General features: G+C 41.6%; 1 protein-coding gene across 1 annotated transcript in view; it reads right to left on the reverse strand.

Moving 5' to 3' along the window:
- ahnak (AHNAK nucleoprotein) overlaps positions 1–24,860 on the reverse strand; it is a 57,095-nt gene that overhangs the window by 22,914 nt on the left and 9,321 nt on the right. Inside the window, exons 2-4 of the mRNA XM_072551102.1 lie at positions 5,114–5,222; positions 3,333–3,486; positions 255–445 (exon numbers count right to left, since the gene is read on the reverse strand). Of these exons, the coding sequence (XP_072407203.1) occupies positions 255–445; positions 3,333–3,486 (345 nt within the window). The 5' untranslated portion in view covers positions 5,114–5,222. The remainder of the gene's footprint in view (positions 1–254; positions 446–3,332; positions 3,487–5,113; positions 5,223–24,860) is intronic.

Genomic DNA, 24,860 nt, shown 5'->3' on the forward strand with positions numbered 1-24,860 from the left:
TCCACCACTTACACCCAAAAATAAAGCTACCAAATGCTACTTTGAAACTGTTGGCATATTTGGAGGTACAGTTGTGCAACAGAATGTGCCATGCAGTGTGCCCCACAGAACTAAGGACTTTCAAATATTCTAGGCTCACTCTTTCTTGAAACTTGTATGCAGCATAAAAATAGCATCATTCTCTATCTCCAAGTTGTAAATGAAAGCATTAATTAATTATAATGTGACTTTATTCTATAACGCATTGTACATACCAGTATAGCATCTGGACTTGTAGCTTCAGGTCGATCTGGATTCCATGAATAACTTCCCCCAGGAGAAAGCTTTTCTCCTTTTCGATGCAGCTTCAACCCCACAGTGTGTCGGTCCACAGTTTGTAATATTTTCTGTGCTTCTTCGTATCCCATGTCATCAAAGTAGATAGTTGCACTCACAATTTGGTCACCTAAGAAAAAAAAGGTCATGTTTATACATTTATCCATTGCCTTTCAAATCTCTGAACATTTGAAAGCATTAAGAGACTCCAAGGTAAAAGCCAAGCTCAGCCCTGACTCAGAATAGTCTGCACAGGAGTAGTATGGCTGATTGGGACTAAAACTGCAAAGCTGAGCACTGTCTAGTGTGAATCTATGATATACAGAAACAGTTCCTAGTCTGTGCAGCATTAATAATCTCAGTTGAGCTGCAGAACTAGCTAACATTATTATCACTGCCCCAACCTATACCTTTTTATTATTTGTTCATGGGATGTGGGCATTGCTGGCCCAGCCAGCATTTGGTGCCCATCCCTTACTGCCCCTGAGAAAAGTGGTGCATGTTGTCTTCTTGAAGCACTGCAGTCTCTGAGATGTCAGGGCATCCACAGTGATGTTAGGAAAGGAGTTCTAGAATTTGACTTTGTGACTGTGAAGGAATTGCAATATAGTCCCAAGTCAGCATGATGTATGCTTGAAGGGGAACTTGCAGCTGGCAGTATTCCCATGTATCTGTTGCCCTTTCTACGTACTAGAACTCATGGGACTGGAAGGTGGTGTTTGGTACTGTTGGTGAGTTGCAGTATTTGAAACACACTCATGCCACTGCGAACTCTATTAAATGATTCCAGCTGAAATGTGGAGGTATTTCTGGACATTAGTTGAGGATAGAATTGTGGTTTGGTTGTGATGCTGAACAACTTGCCAACACTCATGGACTTAAGTCTTGTTCAACTAGATGAAGTATTACAGACAGCCATTGGAATCTGCACCTGATCAGGAGTCAGAGTGTGCAGAAAACCCAAAGAAATGCAGATGCTGAAAAGCAGAAATGCAAATAAATTGTGGAAAGCAGAATTTGCAGGTCTCGCTGCATCTGTAGCGAGAAAGCAGAATTAACATTTCAGGTCCAGCGACCCTAAAGAAACAAAGTATTTGTTATCTCATAATGTTGTAGCTTTTGTCAAGAGCAGAGGAAAATTGATACATAATATCAACTATGGCCCAAAATTGACTAATAGGTTCCAAAGTTCCCTAATTGAGTGACCTCAACTGGCCCTTAATTCACAACAATTAAACTTTGCAGCTTTGAATGGACCCAGCTATTGTAGTAAAATAACATATTTCATAATACATAGTTCAACTGTTTTCTATGCTGGGGTTGGGAAGGACAGGGTGCTTTTGAAAATATTACATGGCATTGTAACCTCTCCATCTCAACCACCCAGTCCAGTTGTACACACCAGGTGGTAAAGACAATATCAGCATTCATTTTGTGTACATAAATTGGTAATCCTGTGACAGGTACCAGAATCTTACATGATTAAAATGACACCTAGAATATGCCATTACCACATCAAAATGTTCCCCCTTGACCCTCACCCACCCACCCCCACCCAATGTGAGAACTCTCTGCACGTACAACTTACTGTACAACTTTATAATTAATACAAGGTTTCTCTCGATTATCTTACTTACCTGTGCAAAGGGGTAATTGGAAGGCAAGAGATGCTGTACATTAAAGTTTTGTTTAATTTTTGATCACGGTGGCTCAATGGTTAGCACTGCTGCCTCACTGCAACTGGGTTCAATTTCAGTCTCAGGAGACTGTCAGTGTGGAGTTTGCATGTTCTCTATATGGTCTGTATGGTTTTTCTCCAGGTGCTCTGGTTTCCTTCCACAATCCAAAGGTGTGCAGATTAGGTGAACTGACCATGCTAAATTGCTGATAGTGTTCAGGGATATGCATTAGTTAGGGGTAAATGTAGAGTAATAGGGTAGGGAAAATGGATCTGGGTAGGATACTCTTTGAAGGGTTTGTGTGGACTTGTTGGGCCAAATAGCCTGTTTCCACACCGTAGGGATTTTATAGACTAATAGTTCTATCCTTACAAAATAGTGCACCGTATAATTTATGGCAAACTTGGTCAAGAGAGATTCCATCAATTCATTTTAAAGTCTCTAGGACTGTACTAAACCCAGAATATTTCCGAGAGGTTTCTGATCATGTAGACAATTTTAAAAAGGTGTTTAAACAATCACAGCAAAATCTCCAAGAATTAAGTTAATTAGGTTTGGTTTGGAATAAAATGTGGGGTTAAGAGGGTCTCTATGTTTAGGAATCAAACCATTTGTTTGAGTGTTCAACTGAAGATCTGCGTCCCCTCAAGAGGGGCCTCTTGGTTTGAGTTCAGTCAAAGGAATTGACAAATGCAGTCTATTCAAAAAGCAAGGTTCATTAGTTTATTAAGTTAAGGTACCTTGACGCAATTCTATCCAGCAACACAGAGATTGAAGCTTCTGTGTTCCGTGGTGAAGTTGCGTAATTACATTTGAAAATTACACATTATTTATGTTTTTTAAGAAGTAGTTTAGCCTTAATTACAAGAAAGACCAATCACATATAATAAGGAGACATGATTTACAGCAAGATAATCCAATGATATTTCCTGGAAAAGGGTTCTTAATTACAAAAAAAAGTCCAATCAACTGTAATATGGTGATATGATTGAAGACAGGCTCATCCAATGGTATTTTCTTTAATAAGGATATCTTATTTACATAAATTGTCATGCCATGTATTAGTTCAAGGTTAGTTCAAATGGTCAATTAATGTGTCACTATTCATTTTATGAAAACTCTATTGTCCTCTTATCTTTGAACTACAAGTTAATTCTGCAAATCAGCAGTATGTTCAGCAGTATGGTTCACAGGCCATTTTATTCTTTTAAATCGAGAAACCATTTTGTTGTAATAAAAATCTACATATTTTGTTGCCTAAATTCAAATTTTAGATCCTCACAACAACCAGGGTATAGTATAGGCAAGGAACACGAGCAATGCAGAGCCGAACCATACCTTCCTTCATCACTCCGCTCTTTCCCGCTGGAGAATTCTGCACCACGTCCTTGATGAAGATCCCTTCATCACCACCACTTATACTGAACCCATGCGCAGCTGCTCCTGACCAACTTGGGAGCAGCACATCTAAATCATCTTCCTTTTTTGCCATCTGCCGAAATCAGAAACAGCAAAGTATTAGCTGATCCCTCCTCCCTGAGGGAAGGCTAGAAGGTGAGATGTCAGGCTGTCTGAATTGGGCATTACCATTGCTATGTTGGTTATGAAAAACAAAGTTCAATGCATAGAAGTGTGGGAAGATTGGATAGAGATAATGCCAATAAATGGTACAAACTTAAAGCAGATGCAAGAGACAAATCTGGCACAGTCTTTTTTTACTTTTGAAGATGGAAAGACACGTTAACAAAATATAAAGCATTGGGCATTCTGAATCAAATTAAGTAAGTAATTGTTAAAATTTATAAAATACTATTTGACCTTAATAGGGTCTTGATTTCTATTCTGGGAACCACATTTTAGGAAGGATATGAAGGCTTTGACGAAGGTACAGAAAGTACTTACTGGACCTATTACATTCAGGGCATGGAGTAGTGGGATACATCAGGGCCCAATAATTGGGACCCACAGGTCTGGAAGGAATGTGCTCAGTTCAGGTGTGGGGCCAGGATTTCTGTCCCTGCCCCGATTACTGTTGCCTGGAGAGATTGGTCTTAGATGATGTTACATAAATGGTTTCTAATCAAACTTGTAAAAGATATTGAGATATACGTAGGTGGGACTTGAACCCAGGCCTCCTGGCTCAGAAGTAGGGACACTACCATTGTACCACAAGAACCTACTTTGATTATTTTATTGTTGTATTAGCTATGACCTTCAAGTGTCTTGGATTTAAAAGGCTGGAAATAATTGGACCAAACTGGAACACCAGAGTTCAATTTTAAAGAATACACTTCTTCCTTATTTTGTATAATTTTACTTTCTTGTGATAAATTTACAAAGCTTACAGTAATTTTAAGTATGGGGCTAGTTGAAGCATTGGTGTTTCTTTCTAGGTGGTGCAGGAGATGTAAAATTTGACCCATGTCCACAGGGTGCAATTACAGTGTAACAAGTTGAAACAGTTTCAGTTATCCATGTATATATAGGAACATCAAATAGGAAGATTGGCAATAGGACAAGGCTTTGTAATGAGAAAATACATGCAGGCATTGATTTTTAAAATATGATAACAGTATCTCAATCTAGTTTTCAGATGGGCTTATTCCACCTACTGATGTTATGCTTCGTATCAAACTTTTTAAAAATTGCCCAGCAACAAAAAATACTACCTAACTGGCTTTAAATATTTCTTGCCTCCAATCACCTTGGAGGTAAGGAATTCACAGCAATTAGATTTAAGTTTTGAAAAGGATAGGTTGTTAAAAGCCAAATAATCACCATGTACTTCACATGGAATAATCTTCTTAATAAACTGTGGATCATCGGGGATCTGCTGGTATTTTCTGAACTAAGCAACTACAGAGGAACCTGGATTGTCTGAACGACACGGGCGGGGAGTATTTTGTTCAGATAATTGAAATTTGGATAACTGAATGCCTAATAACACAGTTTAGCCAAGCATTGGGACCTTGTGATCTTGCCGGATAGTCTGAAATTCGGATAATCGAATGCCAGATAATCGAGGTTCCTCTGTACTTGAAATGGGGTGTGTTCACAAACACATTTGTGTGCCATTGTGTCAATGGGGTTTGAGGGGTAGACAAATGGAAAGAACATACCTTTGTGCAGTTTCTCTGTCTCTGAAAGTATGAAACAAAATCGCTGCCGGTTCTTTGGTTGGTGCAAGGTATATTACTTCACTTTTGTGCTTGCTTCAGGCTCACAGCACTGGAAAAAGAGGAGCAGTTGTCACGATTCAGCAAGTTTCAGGAGATTTATTCTAAGTCCCATGTACCATCTATAAGTCTGATCATTTGTTTTACATTTATATAGGGAAATACCTTTTCACCCAGAAAATGGCAGATGCCTGGAATTCACTGCCCGGTTTGGTGGTTGAGGTGAAAACGTTCAACTCGTTGAAACTCAACCTGTGTCTGTAGCTGAAGCACTGTCATGTTCCGGAAAGTGGAATCAGAACTAAACTAATTATTAGTTGATTAGAATGGGCAGTCAGTTTGTTGTTAGTGTTTATTCAGCTGGTCCAGACACGATGGGCTGAATGGTCTCTCTCTGTACCCTCGCATTTCATAGTTGTATGACTCCAGAAAAAAAATTAAGAAAACTGATGGATTGTCACAACAGTATACCTAATGCAATGAAATGAAAACCACTACCCTTACCCATGACTTGTGACTCCATTCCAGTGCTCCCCAATAGCCTGAGCAGGACATCTGAGAAGATCCATCAATACTTTCCCTGGGGAAAGCTCCTGCATTCAAAGAGTTTCCTAACGCCATAAAAACCTCCTGATCTATCATAAATGATACAGAATTTTCTTAACTGCAAGAAAAAGCTCTGCCTCTTTCAGCAGAATAAATGAGAAGCATAAATTATGTTACACAGGCTATCAATTCTGTGCCTTGCTGTTTGTCAGATCAATGATGATGACTGAAATCTTGCTTCTCCCCTGACGACTTTGTTATCAATTGAGTCAAACAGACCCATTCAATAGATATATCAACAAAGTGTCAATTTTGGCCATGAGCCCTTGCAGATTTTCTCATACTATTTTCCCAAACTCACTTATCACTTCCCACAGGCACCCCGCTGGTTAAATTCCCCTACTCACTCTGGGCAGATGTACTGGCCACTGCCAGGACCTCCCAGGATTTCTGGCATTGCCACCATCTTTAAAGACCAGACTTGTACCTGGTCATATTCTGGAGTCCACAGCTGACCTGCACAGTTCCTGTCAACTATGCCAGCATCTGCAGTCCTCACATTTGCCTAACTATCCCAGACGTGTCAGACAAAGGGAAATTGACATCCACTTTGCGGACTTGGGGATCCTGGTGGAGAGGGGTGCATGGAATCATTGTCCTTGGAGTATTCACTGAGATGCTGATGCCCGGTGTCAAGACGGAGGGCTAGAAGAGTAAGCATTGAAGCTGGATTTATCAGCTTACCCCTGATTTTCACGTTGAGAATTCTCGCTATCTAGTTAAATCCAGTGGGTGGGAGAGTGGGAGACTACATATTGATAAGGCAATATTGCATAAAAGTAGTGATGTTAGCAAATAGAACTCTTGTCACTCACTAGTGAGAGCCTCATCTTGCCATTCAACACTTGGAATTGATCGATTATATGAAGTAGGCTTTAGTAGTAGATCTCAAACAAGGCATGACAAAGTCAACGAAGGCTAATTTCTTTACTTGTCATTTTGTTGAATGTGAACATCGAGCAAGGATAGGATAAGACTAGCCTGTAATGGGCACCATGGTTTACTGGCCATGCAGAACCAATTTAAACTGTTGGAAAAAGAACCAAAGATGTCATGAGAAAAAGTGCTTCTTTGCAGAATGGTTAGAATATGGATTGCTTTTCTTGGGAGGCATATTGAAAAAGCGGGGAAAAAAAATTGAAAACAATTAAGGAAATGGTAGGATAGTGGAACTTGGAGGTTACTCTTACAGAGTGCCAACATAGAGACACTTAGAACAAAATGGCTTTATTCCATGCTGTAACCATTCCTGTGATTCTATTATGATCACTTGTTTGTTCTTCTTCATAAGGAAATGCCATCCATGGAAGGTATGGTAATAGAACAGCAAGCCAAGGAAAAGTCCCCCAGCAAGAATTAGTACCTTCAAGAGAAGGAAATGCTTAATATTGACATTGGGAGTTGGACTTGAATGTCCATGCATAGTCTTGTTTTCCTGAGTTCCCTTACTTTGATGAGCACAAAAGCTTCAAAAAGAATCCAGACAAGAACAATCTGCTTTGGAAACAGAATTCTTTTGCACTGGTTATATTCTGGGGAATTAAAATGCTGGTGTTTTGACAGCTGTGAAGGAAATGTAGCTTTCAAAGGGTCAATTCCAGTTCTCTACAGTGATTATCCAACAATGCTTTCCTCATGCATAACGTGCTGGGGCCAGTCTCCCATTACTGCCAACTTTAAATCAACAACTGCTCTTCTAATTTGACAAAACTCTGCTTTAATCTGATTAAAACCTTTTTTGACTATCACAAACACAAAAGAACAATCTTTTTCAACAACTTAAGAGTTTGCAACACTGCTTTGAAATCTAAGGTTGCCTCTTATTAGAGTCATAGAGATGTTCATCACAGAAACAGACCCTTCAGTCCAATTTGTCCTCTGCCAACCAGATATCCTAAATTAATCTAGGCCCATTTGTCAGCGTTTGGCCAATATCATCTGAACCCTTCCTATTCAGATACCCATCCAGTTACTTTTTAAATGTTGTAATTGTATCAGCGTCCACCTTGACCTCTGGCAGTTCATGCTTCAAAACAGGGACAACTTCCCTGCACTTTTTTCTAAATGGTGTTGCGGAATCTTTCACATTCATCAGACAAGCCAGCATTATCTAGCCGTATATGAGGAACTGGGGATTCAGGTATTGAAAGACACCTGTGGATTTGTAATTTGCCATGAGACTGGAAAAGAAAACCACTGGATATAAATCCTTGAAATTAAAGTAAATAAAAGCTGAGTCACTCAGAACACCAGCCCAAACATTTTGGGGTTAGAAACTAGAAAGAGAATCAGACCATTTGGTCCTTTGCATCTGCTTTACCATTTAGTAAGATGATGGCTGATCCTCTAACTTAATGTCGTATTTCCATCTTCACCCATGTTCCTTGATACTTTTAATATCTAAACGTTTATTTTTCTTAGATATATTGTGACCCAGCCCCCAGCCTTCTGTGGTAGTGAATTCCATAAGTTGACTACCCTCTGAGTGGAAGAACTGTTTCCTCATCTCAGTCCTAAGTGGTATATCCCATCTCTTGAGACCATGTCCCTTAATTCTAGAGTCCCATACCGGGAAAACATCCTCCCTACATCTAGTCTCTCTAGCCCTGTGAGAATTTTGTCTGTGTAAAATAAATTGCCTCTCATTCTTCCAAACCCCAATGAATAATAATCAAACAAATTTCTCTTCATTATGACAGTACTGCTGTCCCTGCTATCAGCAAAGTGAACCTCTAAGATAAATATATCCTCTCTCAGGTAGGAAGAACAAAAGTGCACACAATTCTCCAGATGGAGTCCTACCAACAACCAGTTTTTTTTTATTATTTATTCCCAGTATGAGGGTTCCGTTGACTAGGCCAGCATTTATTGCTCATTCCTATTTTCCCAGAAGGCAATTGAGCCAACCAAATTGCTGTTGGTTTGGAGTCACATATAGGCCGGACCAGGTAAGCTTGGCAGTTTCCTTTCCTAAAGGACATGAGTGAACCAGATGAGCTTTTCCAAACAATTGATTTGTAGTTATCATTAGCCAGATATTTGTTGAGCTCACACTTCACCATCTGCAAAGGCAGAATTCAAACCGGGGTCCCCAGTGCATTACCTGAGTCGCTAGATTAACAGTCCAGCAATAATACCACCAGGCCATCGGCAGCTCCTTATAACTGTAGTATAATTGTAGTAAGACACCCCTACATGTGAACTCCAATCCTCTTGCAATGAAAGGCTATCGTACCATTTGCCTTTATACAAGACTGATTTTTACTCATTCGAAATAGGTTGTGAGGTCACCTGACTAAGTGTGTTTTCTTGCCACTGTCAGTCAGCTGGATGGCTGGAATGCTCAGTTCTGCACCTGCTGAGGTTCCCCTGCAGGACTTTCCACCTTAAACTCTCCCTTCAGTGGTAACCCTCAGGTTAAACCCATCATCTCTCTCTCTCTCTTTAACCATTTACTTTTACCATACTGGTCCTCCATTTTGAGTTACACAAGACTAATATATAGAAACTGGTCCGACAGTCCAGTGCAAATCTGAGAAAGTGCTGCATAGACAGGAATGCTGTCTTTCAGACGAGGTGTTGAGCACTTGTTCAGATGAAAGAAAAAAAAACTTAAGATACTAATTGAAGAGCAGGAGATTTCCACAGGACTCTTCATCAACATTTCTCCCTCAAAGAACAATGCCAAAAACATTAACTGGTTACTCACCTCCACAGGAATTGAGCTGTCTATATTTGTCTGCTGACAGAAGAACACTTCTGATGGTTGGTTGTGAAGTGTTTTGAGATGCCACCAAGGATGTGATTAAATGCGATATCAGCACAGGCTCTGTCTTTATTGCATATGGGTTGCTTGCCCAGCCTTGTAAGTATCCCATCTGCTATGGGAGGATTTCAATCTGTCTGTCCTAGGACTACAAACCCACCCCAAATCACATTCCTACAGGGTGACAGAAGCCTGAGAGCGCATTAGTCATATATCAGCAACAATAGACAATCTCATACAGCATTAAAGCTGAAGCAGTTGTAAAGCACTTGAGTTTCTTCCACCACAAGACATGGCCAAACGCTGTTCTCTGTCGACTCTAGTACAACAGGACTCAGCATGTTCCGCAACCATAATCTGTATACAGTCTGACTGAGGGGTATTGAAGCACAGTGAACATAAATATTGGGAAGGATAAGATACTAAAGTTTTCTCTTGCACTGAGGTGGGGAGTGGAAATCAGCCAGGTTTCCATGCCTGCTTATTCATCCAGTGACTCAGTTTGAAAAGTGATTCAGTGTGGTTGCCAGGAATTGAAATGAAAAGCAGAATTATCATGCAGTTCAATTTATAGATGGAGAAGAATGGCCACCCCAAGAGTGGGGAGGGAAGGCAGAGAAAAAAAATCCAAAGGAACAATAAGACTTTACAGGAAATATTATAGAATTGGGACTTGTTACCTTTGATTGATATAATACAGCATTATTTGTGTAAGATGGGTGTGAACTGACAACGGCACCACTATAGACATAGGAAACAGTCAGTTCCTGAAACACAGGCTACTCAAATAAAAAGGTCTTTGACTGATCAAAGGTAAGCAGAACAGGAATCTAGAGACAGACCTGCGTCAACAGGGGGTGCAAAGCAGAACAAATTTAACAGGAATAATGAGTGAAATCACCAACAATGGCATGGACTTCAGGATATTCTGGTTAAATGTGAGCGGGTCCAATCCCTTCTTCCCATAGATAACTACACTTTCTGCACTGAAGGGCCCTAGGTTTGAAGCATTGCACTTCTTTGATGTGCTGATTTGGGAATAGTTGGGGTAATGCTCCTGATACTTACTTAAGCAGATGGCCTCTGGAAAATGCAAGGGTATGGACGTCAGGTTAGATGGCATTTTGTGATTCCCTACCCCCCTCCTTTTATTCAGTGCTGAGGTTGATACTAGGAGGGGTATGCAATCTGTCTCTTCCAAGCTCATCCAGTAAAACTCGTGAAAACCTCAACACCAAGACACTTAAACTCAAAGCTTCTCAGACGAACATTTTCAACCAGAAAATATTATTATGATGTTTACACAGATAGTAAAGGACTCATTTTCAAACTGGGGTTGGGAATTCAACACCTAGATAAATTCCAGATCCCAAACCCATATCTCAGCTGCTGTTTTTGAATGCACAACTTAATTGGGCAGGAAGTAAGCTTGGCACCCATTTAGAGGCAAGAGTGTGGTGCTGGAAAAGCACAGCCAGTCAGGCAACACCCAAAGAGCAGGAAAATCAAAGTTTTGAGGCCTCACTTTCACCCATTTAGAGGCGTTAAGGCACTTCCAAGAGGTGTGTTGGGGTAGCCACTACCTTACTGGGTAAATCCCTCAAAAGGTTAGGCGTGATGCAATGCAGAACACGTCCACAGATGCCAAGTTATAGTGCATTGCTCACTCAGGCTCCAGTTGGTCTATCAAATGTAATTTTAACACAATAACAAATAAACTTTCTAATAGTAATATGCACCAGGTAGTTTAGATGAGCCAGAAGAAAACATGGAAATTTATACAGTGGACTTGCCCCTTTAACAAAACCTTAAAAAAAAATGGAGCGTGTTAACTGGCCCTAAGAGGATTTCTGGTTCGCTCTGGTAGATTTCATGCACCCACACAGTCCCCAATGCCACACATTTGAAATCAAACCCATAACGAATCATTTCCCCACAGCCACTTGAAAATCGGATCCAAAATATGTGACTTTGAAATGGGGGCTGAATGAAACCTCTACATCCTTGTCCAGTTATCCCGGGCTTTCAAACCTGCAGGACCTAAATACCATACATTGTTTTGACTCCTTCGTTTGCTTTTAACTTTGAAATCAATAGAGGGGACGATGAGCATAACAACCTGCTCATCATCATCAATAGCCTTTTGATCACGTTTTGAGAACTAAAATCAGCCACATGGCATCGAATGATAAACTAAACTGTAATTCCACTAAAGTGGACAGAATTAATTCTTTTTGAAAATGACTTTGTCTTTATTTGCTAACTTGCTTCTAAACATGCTCTTTGCAAAGGACATGATTTTTATGTTCTTTTGCCACTTCATGCAAAGTCTTCCTTTACAGATGAGTCTGGGCAGCCTATTCCATCACACAGGTAGCCCAGTCCCCTCCGTACATTTTGCAACAGGAAACATTGAAGAACAATATTGAACCCACATGCAGCCTGGTTGACTTTTGTCTCTCCCTAACTGACTTAAGTCAGGCCATTGCCCCACCCTGCCTGAGAGCAGCGTTCAAATCTGGGTTCTCAGCATTAAAACATCTCTAAGGTCCTTATTTGTTTAAAAGGAGTGAACATCAAACCCTCAGTTGACAAAATGTGGACCTGCCCGGGCCTGCACAGTTAGTATGAGACATGGATCAGTTTGCAGGTTTAATCTTTTGTTGTTGTTGCCTATATTGCAACACACCCAGTGCTTTGTTCACACCTGTACTGTCTGCAGGAAACTCTCAGAGTTTCTCAAGCAGGATTTATCCCTAGGACTAAAGCACTTAAGTATTCCAAGACCTCAACATAAAATATTGACTACATAAACATGGTGGTGATTTAAAATCTGTGCAGGGTGCAGACCTAAGTATGCAAGGCAATCCCTCAAAATTTCATCCAAGTGTCCATTCCATAAATATGTGTGTGTTGATACCAATGTTTGGCTGCACACTGAAAATTTGGTTTACCCACTCAGGTTATCAGACAATCTCATCAATAAAACTGTGGCAATTGCGTCAAGGTCTCATTATGAGACATTATCTTTTTCCTCTGATTGTTTAATAACTGGCAGTATAGATCTTTAAAGAATTTACTGCAAATAGCACAAAGATTGTTTTATTACACAATGGTGTAATTGTAGATAATGCTTGCAATGATTTAGACATGTTAACCTTTAGGCTTCAACATAATTTACACTGAGTACCTCAGCAAGGGCTTCACAGCTGTGATTGTCAACCAGCAGCACATTCCAACATGCACTTTCTAACAGATCATATCTACCCTAAGACTTCAACATTGCTGTCAGAATGTGAGATGCTCTTTAGTAGTCCTCTTGCATTTGTAACTCATAAAGTTGTCCACGCTTTCCCTCAACTTGCAACCCAGAAAATGTCTTCCCTCTGCCACTTGTCCAAAGTCCCAAATGGACTCTTCCTACATTCTTTTTGTTTTGCGCACATGCTGTATTAAAATTAAGCTTCATTGTCCTGCTATCAGTTCTAAAACCACATTTTGAGATTTGTCAGAATTGGGGAACATCTGATGTTATCCATCCAGCCATTCAGTCTCAGGGTCCATCATCATCAACACTGACAAACATCAGTGGTCTCTACTGCTTGGATTGGTAAAGCCAGAATTTATTGCCCATCCCTTGAGACGGTGATAGTGAGCTACCTCTTTGAACCACTGTAGTCCATTTGCTGTAGGTAGACCCACAATATACTTCTGAGTCCAGATAGTGAGTGGCTTGGAGGGGAACTTGCAGGTGGTGGTGTTCCTATGTGTCTGTTGCCCTTGTCCTTCCAAATGGAAGTGGCCTTGGGTTTGAAAAATGCCGTCTAAGGGACTTTGGTGATTTTCCAGAGTGCATCTTGTAGATGGTATCCTGCTGCTGCTGAGCATTGGTGGTGGAGGGAATGGATGCTTGTGGAGAGGTATCCATGTGAGAAGATGTGAGCTCAACCAATCAGACTCATACGTCAGTAATCACAACTTGGGCACAGGGATAGGAAACAGGCAGGAAGGCTAAAACTATAGCCCAGCAAGGATTCAGTACCTTCGCCTAACAAACAAGTTGTTCCAGAAATGACCCTTATTCCGCCAACAATTTACTGGACCGTCAAACCAAAGCTTGGCAAATCCTGATTGCTATGTCTTGATCTATTTTAATGCTGCAAGGCTCTTAGTCTTTCAACAGAGTTTCTCCCTTCTAAACCTACTGTTCCTTCTCTGCAGATTTCAACCCTTACTGCCAAAAGTCTGACCAGCTTCACATTGCCCTTAGTAGGCATGACAAAGCAAAAGAATATCAACTGGCTGCTTTGTTACCGAGTATCACAAATTAGCATGATCTCGGCTTCGCCTAATGACCCCACCCAACAAACATGCATATTCCTCAATGTAGCTCAATACTATACAGTATCGTATGTGGCTCAGTGATTAGCATTGCTGCCTCACGGGACCTGGGTTAGATTCCTGCCTGTCTGTGTGGAGTTTGCACATTCTCCCCATGTCTGTGTGGGGTTTCCTCCTGGTGCCCCCATTTCCTCTCACAGTTCAAAGATGTGCAGGTCAGGTCAATTGGCCACGCTAAATTGCCCACAGTGTTAGGTGCGTTAGTCAGGAGTAAATATAGGGTAGGGGAATGGGTCTGGGCGGGTTTCTTTTCGGAGGGTCGGTGTGGACTTGTTGGGCCGAAGGGCCTGCTTCCACACTGTAGAGAATCTAATCTAATCTAAAGGTTACTAATGTTCCTGATCACTCACAACATGACCAAATGGGTCATATCTATCAGAAATTCCCTTCTCTCTGCTCATCTTTATTAGATTGGAATTTCTTTTCCACCGATGCCTGCAAAGGACAGTAGACAACAGAAATGGTAACACTCACAATAAAAAAATTGAAGTATCCACGAAATTATTAAAACTGCCTACAACGGTCTCCCATCTCTGCCCTACTTCAACTTATGTGCTGCTGGCTCTCACCCACGCTTTCTGACTATTCCAGACTGGGTAGTTGTACCACCATCACCCACCCCCACCTCGTCTTCCACCCTCCTTAAAATTAAGCTCACCCAAATCTTAGGGTGTAGGTTTGCTCGCTGAGCTATAGGTTTGATATCCAGACGTTTCATTACCTGGCCAGGTAACATCATCAGAGGCGACCTCCAAGTGAAGCGAAGCTGTTGTCTCCTGCTTTCTATTTATATCTTTCTCCTGGATGGGGTTCCTGGGGTTTGTGGTGATGTCATTTCCTGTTCATTTTCTGAGGGGTTAATAGGTGGTATCTAGATCTATGTGTTTGTTTATGGCATTGTGGTTGGAGTGCCAGGCCTCTAGGAATTCTCTGGCATGTCTTTGCTTAGCCTGTCCCTATAAATAGAAAGCAGGAGACAACAGCTTTGCTTCACTTGGAGGTTGCCACTGATGATGTTACCTGGCCAGGTAATGAAACGTCTGGATATCAAACCTACAGCTCAGCGAGCAAACCTACGCCCTAAACCTCAACCTGAGCTACAAACCTTCACAAACCTTGCAATCACCCAAAACTCTGTTGGCCCCATGTTAACTCACACAAAAATTTATTTATCCATTATTCCAGTAATGACTGATCGAAAAGGGCATTCACCAACACCTCAGTTTTAAAGTTTTCACTCTTTCAAACCCCAACATGGCCTCAACCCTTGCTGTAGTTGTATAGTTATAGCATTTATAGTTCCTACAAGGTACAAAAGCAAAATAGTAGATTAGATTCCCTACAGTGCGGAAGCTGGCCCATCAAATCCACACTGACCCTTCGAAGAGTAACCCACCCAGACCCATTCCCCTACTAATGCACCTATCGCTATGGGCAATTTAGCGTGGCCAATTCACCTGACCTGCACAGCTTTGATGCTGGAAATCTGAAAATGAACCTTCAATAGAACATCTTACAACTATCTATATTTCTATAATTCCATCTTCTTGTGAATCCATGCTAACCGAAGGGTCGTTTCCATGCACTACATCTCTATGACTCTGTAAAACCAAACCTCTTCAACCAAATCTTGGTCACCTGCCTTAATATCTCCTTCTGTGGCTCAGTGTCAATCTTTTTTTGAAAACGCTGCTATAAAGTCCTTTTGGACTGAAGTTGATGTTGATAAACCTCCGCTAAGAGTCACCCCTCCCACTAATATGTCACATACCCCACATGTCAAAGGGTTTAAAAAAAATAAATATCATAAGCAGTTCCCTCACTTTTCAAGTTTTATGTAACTTATGAACCAATTTCTGGTCCCCGTGATAAATAGAATTTAATTAAAAAGCAGATGATTTGAACTGTTACACAAGCGCTTTGTATAAGTGAGGAAAGCTTGTTTACCACATAACGTCTGGTACTGTCTAAGTATTTAAAAGAAGGATTTGGGAATAAAGCTTCCACAAAGGATGGCAGGAAAGGAATTTCTACAGCAGGAGGAGAAAAGCAAGTCTCGAGATAAAGAGAGAAAAACAGAAACACAACAGTAGCTAGCATGAGAGAGACAAACAGATCACAGATAAACCGACAGTGAATTATACGATTAAGAGGAGAGAGAAAAAAAATTCAATAGTTGGAGAATTTTTGAGTTTTGCTGTAAAAGCCCATTTTGTTGAAGCTTTTCATCTTGCACACATCTGGACGCTTTGTAAGAATACCAATTCAAGAGGACAAACCAACATTTTCTACGAAATCAGAAGAGAATTTGAGAACTGAACTGGTTGAGAACTGAACTCTGGTTGGTGCAAATGTCATCACGGAGAATACACCATGTGATTTAAAATGTTGGGGTTTTTTTCCCCCTCAAATTGGTATTCTTGATGAATTGTCTTGAGGAATGCGAGACAAAAAGTTTGACAAAATGTGTCTTTTTCAGCACCAAATGGCAGCCAGGAAAACATGCATTTATGGACACAGTGAAAGAAAACAGGAACAGAAAAGCAGATAGCCAAACAAAATGGTGTGAAAGATAAACAGACATCAGGACAGACAGTGAAGACAGAATTAAATTAGACAGAATAACAAGAAGTGATAAAAAGAGTAAGAAAAGGGAATCCTTTAAGAGTCACTTGTTGAATGAGACTGGAACTGTTAAATAGCAGGGAGACTCAGAGACAGTAAGGAGGGGTTAGAGAGCCAGTGGTGAAGATGGAAATTAGACATACTGGCTGAGATAAAGCAGTTCTCTGCCAAACCAGCACCTTCATCCCCTCCCCTACTCACCTATTGTACATATGCTACTTTCTCCCCACCCCCACCCTCCTCTCATTTATCTCTCCACACTCTGCCTGTATTCCTGATGAAGGGCTTTTGCCCGAAACATCGATTTTACTGCTCTTCGGATGCTGCCTGAACTGCTGCGCTTTTCCAGCACCACTCTAATCCAGACTCTTGTATCCAGCATCTGCAGTCATTGTTTTTACCCAGCCCTATGTCCACAACAGGCTGACAAACAAGCATCCCGATGAATGTGGGCAGGTCTGACGAACTGATAAATCATCGGAATTAGTCTCAGGGTCTCATTATTCCAATTAATCTCACATGTCCCAGAAAAATGCCCACATTAGCTTCTGTTGGGGTAATGCTGAGGCCAACCTGTCAGGTTTTAGTTCTGGAAAAGTCAGTTGGACAACAACAGGATTAATTGGATAGAACCCTCTTTTGTTAGCTGTCAATTCATTGAATTTAATTTGCTTTATTCTGTTCAGTGCTCTCTTTCTGAACAGGATATGGATCAGCCATGACCCTGAGTCCAATACAATTTGACACACAGCAGTCCACCACTGTTTCACCTATTAGTTGTTCTCCCCCCCCCCCCCCCCGCCCCAAAATGGCAGCTCCCACATCTGGCACACAGTCCCTCACCTATTCTTCTTAGAGTCCTAGGTGATGAGTGGCATAGATTTTACAGCTATGCGAGTATCACTTACACACCAACCCTATCCTCAGCTTGAGATTCACACATTTGGTCCGTCCTCCTAAATCCATTTGTCTCACCATACCCTTCAAGTAGGCGAAGTCTTTTCCCTGGGGTCGGGGAGTTCAGAACTAGAGGGCATGGGTTTGGGGTGAGAGGGGAAAGATATAAAAGAGACCTAAGGGGCAACGTTTTCACCCAGAGGGTGGTACATGTGTGGAATAAGCTGCCAGAGGACGTGGTGGAGGCTGGTACAATTACAACATTTAAGAGGCATTTGGATGGGTATATGAATAGGAAGGGTTTGGAGGGATATGGGCCGGGTGCTGGCAGGTGGGACTAGATTGGGTTGGGAAATCTGGTCAGCATGGACAGGTTGGACCGAAGGGTCTGTTTCCATGCTGTACATCTCTATGACTCTAAGTATCAATCCACGTTCACTAACATCCCTGGATTCTGCATCTATCACTGCTTCTTACTAGACATTCCATGCCCTAGCATTATCCTGCCAAAACAAAACCCAATCTCTCCCTTCATTGTTCAGGAGATGGTGTTCAATTTTTGTTCTCTGCTTACTAAATAAAATAGATTTCCACTAGTTACTTCAGCTAAGTCACCACTATTCTGAATACTTTCAGTAGGACACCTTCTGCAACCACACAACATCCTGACTTGGAACTGCATTGGCTCTGAGTCTAGGAAAGGGGATTTTATTGTGGAGCTGACAAAAGCTGTTCATATCTCCACATTCACATTTTTTAAAAATATAACTTCATACATTTTCAGTAAGGTCTCTTAAAGGATTGTTGTTTTGCTTACTTATGGATTGAAGTAATCCTGAAGTGATCGGTTCCAGGTGAATATTTTCTAGTTTAATGCTAAAACAGGGCTAATTCTGGGATGAACCTATTAGTCAGCTATTAGAAACACCTTAATGAATCTTACATTGTTTCTAATGATGTTCCAGAACAGGAGATTTTATTTTTCCCTTTTAGGTGTAACTCTCTGTGTCTGTTTTCCACAAAGTAAACTTTCAAACCCAGTTTCGAAAATTAAAGGGGTGGTAGGGGTTTGAGACAAGCGGCTGAATTTAGCCCGGTGTGTGATTAAACCTTTCGACTATTTTTTGTTTCTGTTGTCTGCTCCTATGTAAACAACAGGGGCAGTCAGTGGCTTCAAAGGAAATCAGCAAATCTGGACCCTGCACTCATAACATTCTCTGCTGCATTCCTTAGATTCTTAGGCCTTTCTGAAAATTGCCTCAGGCACATGGGGGGCTCTGCATTATTCACTGTGCAGCTGCAAGGATAAACACAATCCAAGCAATTTAAAGCCTTCCTTGTCTCCACACTCCCAAAGATTGGATAGTCCCAATGGCTTCCTGTCTCCTAATGCCACATATTTAAATGTTAATTATTGTGTATAAATCCTTCCATGACCTCATCCATTCCGAGCTTGCTAACCCTCCTTCAACCATAAAACAAAAGCTCTTCTCCATCATCAAATCCTCTGATTGCATACCGTATCTGCTCACTTAATGTTTGTACCATCTTAGGCATTTCGGCTACTGTCAACCAGTCTCTGCAGTTTTCTCTCACCGTGTTGCCCTCATTTTAGGTTGTTAAAGTTTGCCTGTTTGACCAAAGATTTGGTTACTTTTCCTCATGCCATGTTCATTAGCTCAGCTTTCCAACCCTTTAAACTTCTGAGAAGCAGCCTGGGACCTCCTTCTACAGTATTGAAAAACAAGTTGTTGTCTTTGAAATAACTCCACAAAGGCCAGTATCCTGTCAGCAAGTCACCCCTTATTTACACGTGCATAGAATTTGACATTGGGGGGGTCCGGCTTCCTCACAGCCATTTCTCCGAGTGAACAGAACCTCTGACACTCCTGCTTATGTCTGTCAGCCAGGGCTCCCTGATTAGACTAAATTATCAGTCCCAATCAGGGAACCCAAATTCTATGAGGTCTTTCCGGCTGACATTGTTACAATCACTAGTCTTGATACACACATAACTGGTAATAGTTAACGGTATTCCGAAGGCTTGTCAAGGTAAAGTTGCCGTCGTCCCAGAGGACCACAGGGACTGTTCTCTCTAATATAGAGACAACAAGTGATGAGTTTAACCTGAAAGTCATCATGCCTCAAAGCAAAGGGTCAAGGTTGAAAGGTGGGACCTTCATGGTGATCCTCAGCCAGTATAGGAACTGAACCCACATTGCTGGTGTTACTTAACATTTCAGAACTGGAAAATGCTAACATTTGTGGAAATACATAGGTGATAATTGGACAGGCCTCCCTGTGATTCTATCTGAAAGTCCATGGTCTGATTGCAATCAGTCAGCTTGGAGGTACATTGAAACTGCAGGTTTCGCACCAGCTGGTCACAATCCCCATAACTGTACCAATTCGAAAACAATGAAAGACGCTCCTTATATCAACCCAATTTGAAATCTCGTCCTGGTCTGGCCTCAGCTCAAGCCATATTGTCCCACTGCCACAGAGCAGAAATATAGCAAACTGCAATTAACCATGTGGCCAATGGGGTGAATCCAAAGCCAAAGTGAACAACTTTCAAAACAGCCCAAAACAAATGCTTGCTAGCTTTAACATGGAATCATTTCTGGATTCGGTTTTGTCCATGAGCAGAAGTAACTGCCAGACCCATTCTGAATTCACTGCAGGCAAGACGCTGTCTGACTTGACCCAAATAGTAGAAATGGTCAGCTGAGTGAGGTCCAGAACAGTACCACATCAGGAGACTGGCCTTTCAGGAAACCAAAATTGGAGAGGGGGGTGGGTACAAGTAAAAGAATTCTTCCTTCATATTTTATTCGCTTCTGTTTGCTAAAGGTCTCATGAGCCATGGCACGTAGAACTGGAAACCTCTATCTCTCTGCACCAAGAGTTTTTATTTTCAGTTGTGGGACGTGGGCACCACTGGCAGCATTTATCGCTTCGTCCCTAGTTGCCCTTGAGAAGACGGTGGTGAGGCAAATCAAATTCAACGACAGTCTGTTAATAAAAAAAAAACCCAGAAAGAGAAAAAACAACTTCCCTCTCTGCCAGTTTTTTTAAGCGCACACTGAAGGGAGAGCAAACTGCATTCCTCCAGTTAACATCAACAGGGTTCAGAAACAAAGCCAAGAAAAATAACACAGTTCTTTTCAATTCAGCCGAGGCACAGATTCCTTGACCTACATAACAGTTTGTGGCACAGAAGTTACTTGTTTACTTCGTATTTTTTTAGACTTAATTTAAATTGAGACTTGTGTTTAGCAATTAGCTAAATGCTATTAAGAAAAGTTAATTTGCATTCACTTTCGTTGTGAAGGCACCCATTCTTGCAAAGCCCTTGTCCTCTCAGCTGTTTGCTATCACTTGATCACAGTTTGTATGACCAGTCGCTGTTTGTGAGAGCTTACTGTGTGCAAATTGGCTGCTGCATTTCTTACATTACAAAAGTGCCTGCGCTTCAAAAGAACCTTCTTGTATTTTTGGGTCCTTCTGGGATCATGAAAAGTGCTGCAGAAATGGATCAGATTCTGGGTTAGTCAGCTCCTGGCTCTTTGATCTTGGTCTCCGTTAGTCCAAAATACAACTATGCTCTACAGTAAAGAACCAGGTTAAGCTCATCTCAGCTCAGTCAGCACCAACACAGTATAGGAAAAGTATCCTAGGCTTCCTGCTCACAACAGTTACAATTCTTGAAAAGTGAAGACTTGTTTAGTGTGGGGCAAATGAGGCTAGATTTTTGCCCAATAACCATCCTCTCCCCTGCCTATTCATACTGCTTGCAATACTTCATTCACAGCTTAGCTTCACACCTAAGGAAGGCTCTTAGGTGAGGTACAACATGGTGGTCATAACTCCTAGAATACAACGAGAGATAGGCATAAACACACCTTCAGTGCTGTGAAAGCCAGTTGAAGACAGGCATGGAAAGGTGCAATAAGAAAGTGCAGAAAATATATTGCTCATGCAAATATTTGTCAGTAGATAGGGCCTAAATTGGGTTGGGATATCTGGTCAGCATGAATGGGTTGGACCGAAGGGTCTGTTTCCATGCTGTACATCTCTATGACTCTGTGGTCTACAGTTTAGCAAGTTACACTTTTTCTCTGGAAGACTGGACTGTTTGCCAAAACCTAAAGTAGCAACAGCCAAAATTATGTAGCTTTTCAATAGCCCTATTGCATTACATCAAATTCCAACCAGAGATGGTAACGGGAAAGAAATAAGCCAATGTTTCTACACCTGATGGCTCTTGAGTGAACCCCTGACTAAAAACTATGTTGTGATTTCAGGCAAGGACTAGAATTGAGATGTCACCCTCCCATGTTGGTGGATCAGACACCCTAACACATATTGCCCATGTTCGTCCATGAGGTATAACCACTTGTGAGAGGTACTGGAGAGATCGCCACACATTGAAAGAGTCAATGCCTTCAGAAGAGATGAAGGAAATGACGGGCAAAAATGACAAGGGCAAGAATTTAATTGGAACAAGATCACCTCCAAGCTATATACCACTCTGATCTAGGCATAGATGACTGTTCCTTCATGTGGCTTGGCTCTCCAAGCTGGATTTCCCTCCAAATGCCATATTGGTGAAATACCTTCCCAACCATCCCAAAGTGCCTTGCCATAACCTATGGTCAAATAATCCTTCAAAACACTGAATGTAGCCCACTCCAAAGTGGTGTGCAGTATTCAAGCCATCTTCTGCACTGCAACCAAACAGCAAAACGTTCATGCATCGATCCCCAGGACAATCTCAAAAACTTCCCAGGTAACTGGCTGAAGGGCAAAATGTCAAGAGCAGGGTCATTCACTTCCTCAGTTAGAGGACTTATGCATATGTTAAAAAGAGAATCACCCCTTCACAGTGTCTCAGAGGCTTCACCCGGTGTGAGGCTTTCCAGACCAGGAAAGAGTTTGAGAGTTTCCCCAAATACTCTCTGGGGCCAGCAATCAGATGCAAGTTATGGCCACAAAACTGTCAACGAGAACAAATCCATGGACAAAACCAACGTCGTCTACAAAACTCCATGCAAGGACTGCCACAAACACTATGTAGGACAAACAGGAAGAAAGTTAGCCACCAGGATACACGAACACCAGCTAGCCACAAAAAAGACACGACCCTCTCTCCCTCGTAGCCCTACACATGGAGGAAATAAACTACTATTTCGACTGGGACAACACATCTATCCTGGGACAGGCTAGGCAAAGACATGCCAGAGACTTCCTAGAGGCCTGGCACTCCAACCACAACGCCATAAACAAACACATAGATCTAGATGCCATCTATCAACCCCTCAGAAAACGAACAGGAAATGATATCACCACAAACCCCAGGAACCCCATCCAGGACAAACATATAAATAGAAAGCAGGAGACAACAGCTTCGCTTCACTTGGAGGTCGCCTCTGATGATGTTACCTGGCCAGGTAATGAAACGTCTGGATATCAAACCTACAGCTCAGTGAGCAAACCTACACCCTAGAGAAATAAGCTAGACAAATCCAGCTAGGGTGCTGCTCCCATTCTGTATAGGGTCACCTCTATTCTGTAGGTCTAGATCTTAATTGAGGCCAAGATTGCAAAGTCCCACCCGGCTGTTCTGCTCATATTACAGCTCCCCTTCTGAGCCAAATAAGGACCCTGTATATAATGTATCTCAAATGCACTGCAACACTGCCCTCTACTTTCCCACACTTGTGCTTGCTTAAAAATCCATAGTCCCAGCCCCCTGCAAGCAGGAAATCCTAAATTATCTGTGAGTTAACAGTACTCCAGGAATAGCATTAACTGACGGGCTGTGTCTTTGTTGAGGTAGTAAATGCAGCAGCTGGTCTTTTCAGAGTTACTTAATCTTTCTTGTGACATGTAGATATTGTTCCAGTTTCATTCACTAACACCAACACCACTTCAGTCCTGATTCTGCTCTGGTGTAGGACGTACCCGCACGTCATACTCAATGGGCTTCACTTGATGGTTTGCCAGTTTAGGCCACCATGGGAGACATCTCAACTGAAAGAAATTTTGTTTATATCTCATATTCACTTACTATCAGACAGTTATCAGGAGCAAGAACATTCCTCAATTCTACTACTCGTCATTAGCTGGCCCTCTCATTTTCTGCTAACATCCAGCTCCAATGGACTAACCCGAGCACAAAGCAGGAATTGAATCTTCATGCACAGCTGTAACGCATAGCACAGGTTCTCAAACAGGGCCCTCTGCAGCTCAATGGAGTGTGCAAACGGGTTAAATGGGCTGTAAATATTTGAACGAGGTGCCTGGGGAAGAATATGGTTTTCAGACAGTTTCAACATCAGAATGTGTTCCAAATAATGATGTCAGTATTTGTGGGAAGGAAGGTAGCCCTGGGAAGTTATCGTTTTTGCCGGGTGAATCTGTGTCCTTGCAGGATTTGGAGATGCCGGTGTTGGACTGGGGTGTACAAAGTTAAAAATCACACAACACCAGGTTATAGTCCAACAGGTTTAATTGGAAGCACACTAGCAGGGCTCCGAAAGCTAGTGTGCTTCCAATTAAACCTGTTGGTCTATAACCTGGTGTTGTGTGATTTTTAACATTTGCAGGGACTCCTCACAAAATTGCCACCAGGAATGTGCCTGTATTTTCAAGGGGTTCTGGACTGTAAGCTTTGAAATCATTAACTAAAATGTAACCTCAGTATAACTGTGTAATAAAATAACTGTCTAAACCCTCTAAATAATGTGTACATATCTTTCGCATGTGTGGAGCATAAACTAAGGCTGGCCTTATTTTCTATGCTTTAAATACTTTGTAATACAGTACATACTAGTATGCACAAGTCTGCAGGGTTTATATACAATTGTTCCATGTCCCACATTGTTAAATTGCCGAAAAAGGATTATGTGTTATACAAATTAGCTTTTTGATGAATTAATATTAATTATCTACAATATTGCGTAATGACATATTCTAGCTGTGATTGAGCTGCCAGGCTTATGTTTATCCCTGCTCTCAGCTTTTGCAAACTTTATCCACTTTGCAAGTATATACACCTGGTCTTGTCTCAGAAACTCATCAGTGTTTAGCATAAGGCTTCGTTTTGAAAAAACAGTCACCATTGGAATGCAGGAAAACCACAGTCGCCATTTTGTGAACGGCAGTCATAAAGTGAACGTGCAGTCCAGCTGTTTTCGCGAGTGTGTTTGTTCAAAATTGGAACGTTGGCCGAAATACCGGGACAACTCCCTGCTGTTCTTGCAATAGCACAGCGGGACCTTCAGCATCGCCCAACCCAGGAAGTTTGTGTCTTGGTTTAATATTTCATCGGAAAGGCAACGTTAATGACAATGCAGCACTCTCTTTGTACTGCACTGCAGTGTTAGCCTG

The sequence above is a fragment of the Chiloscyllium punctatum genome, chromosome 31 (genome assembly GCF_047496795.1).
Source record: "Chiloscyllium punctatum isolate Juve2018m chromosome 31, sChiPun1.3, whole genome shotgun sequence".
Lineage (NCBI taxonomy): Eukaryota > Metazoa > Chordata > Chondrichthyes > Orectolobiformes > Hemiscylliidae > Chiloscyllium > Chiloscyllium punctatum.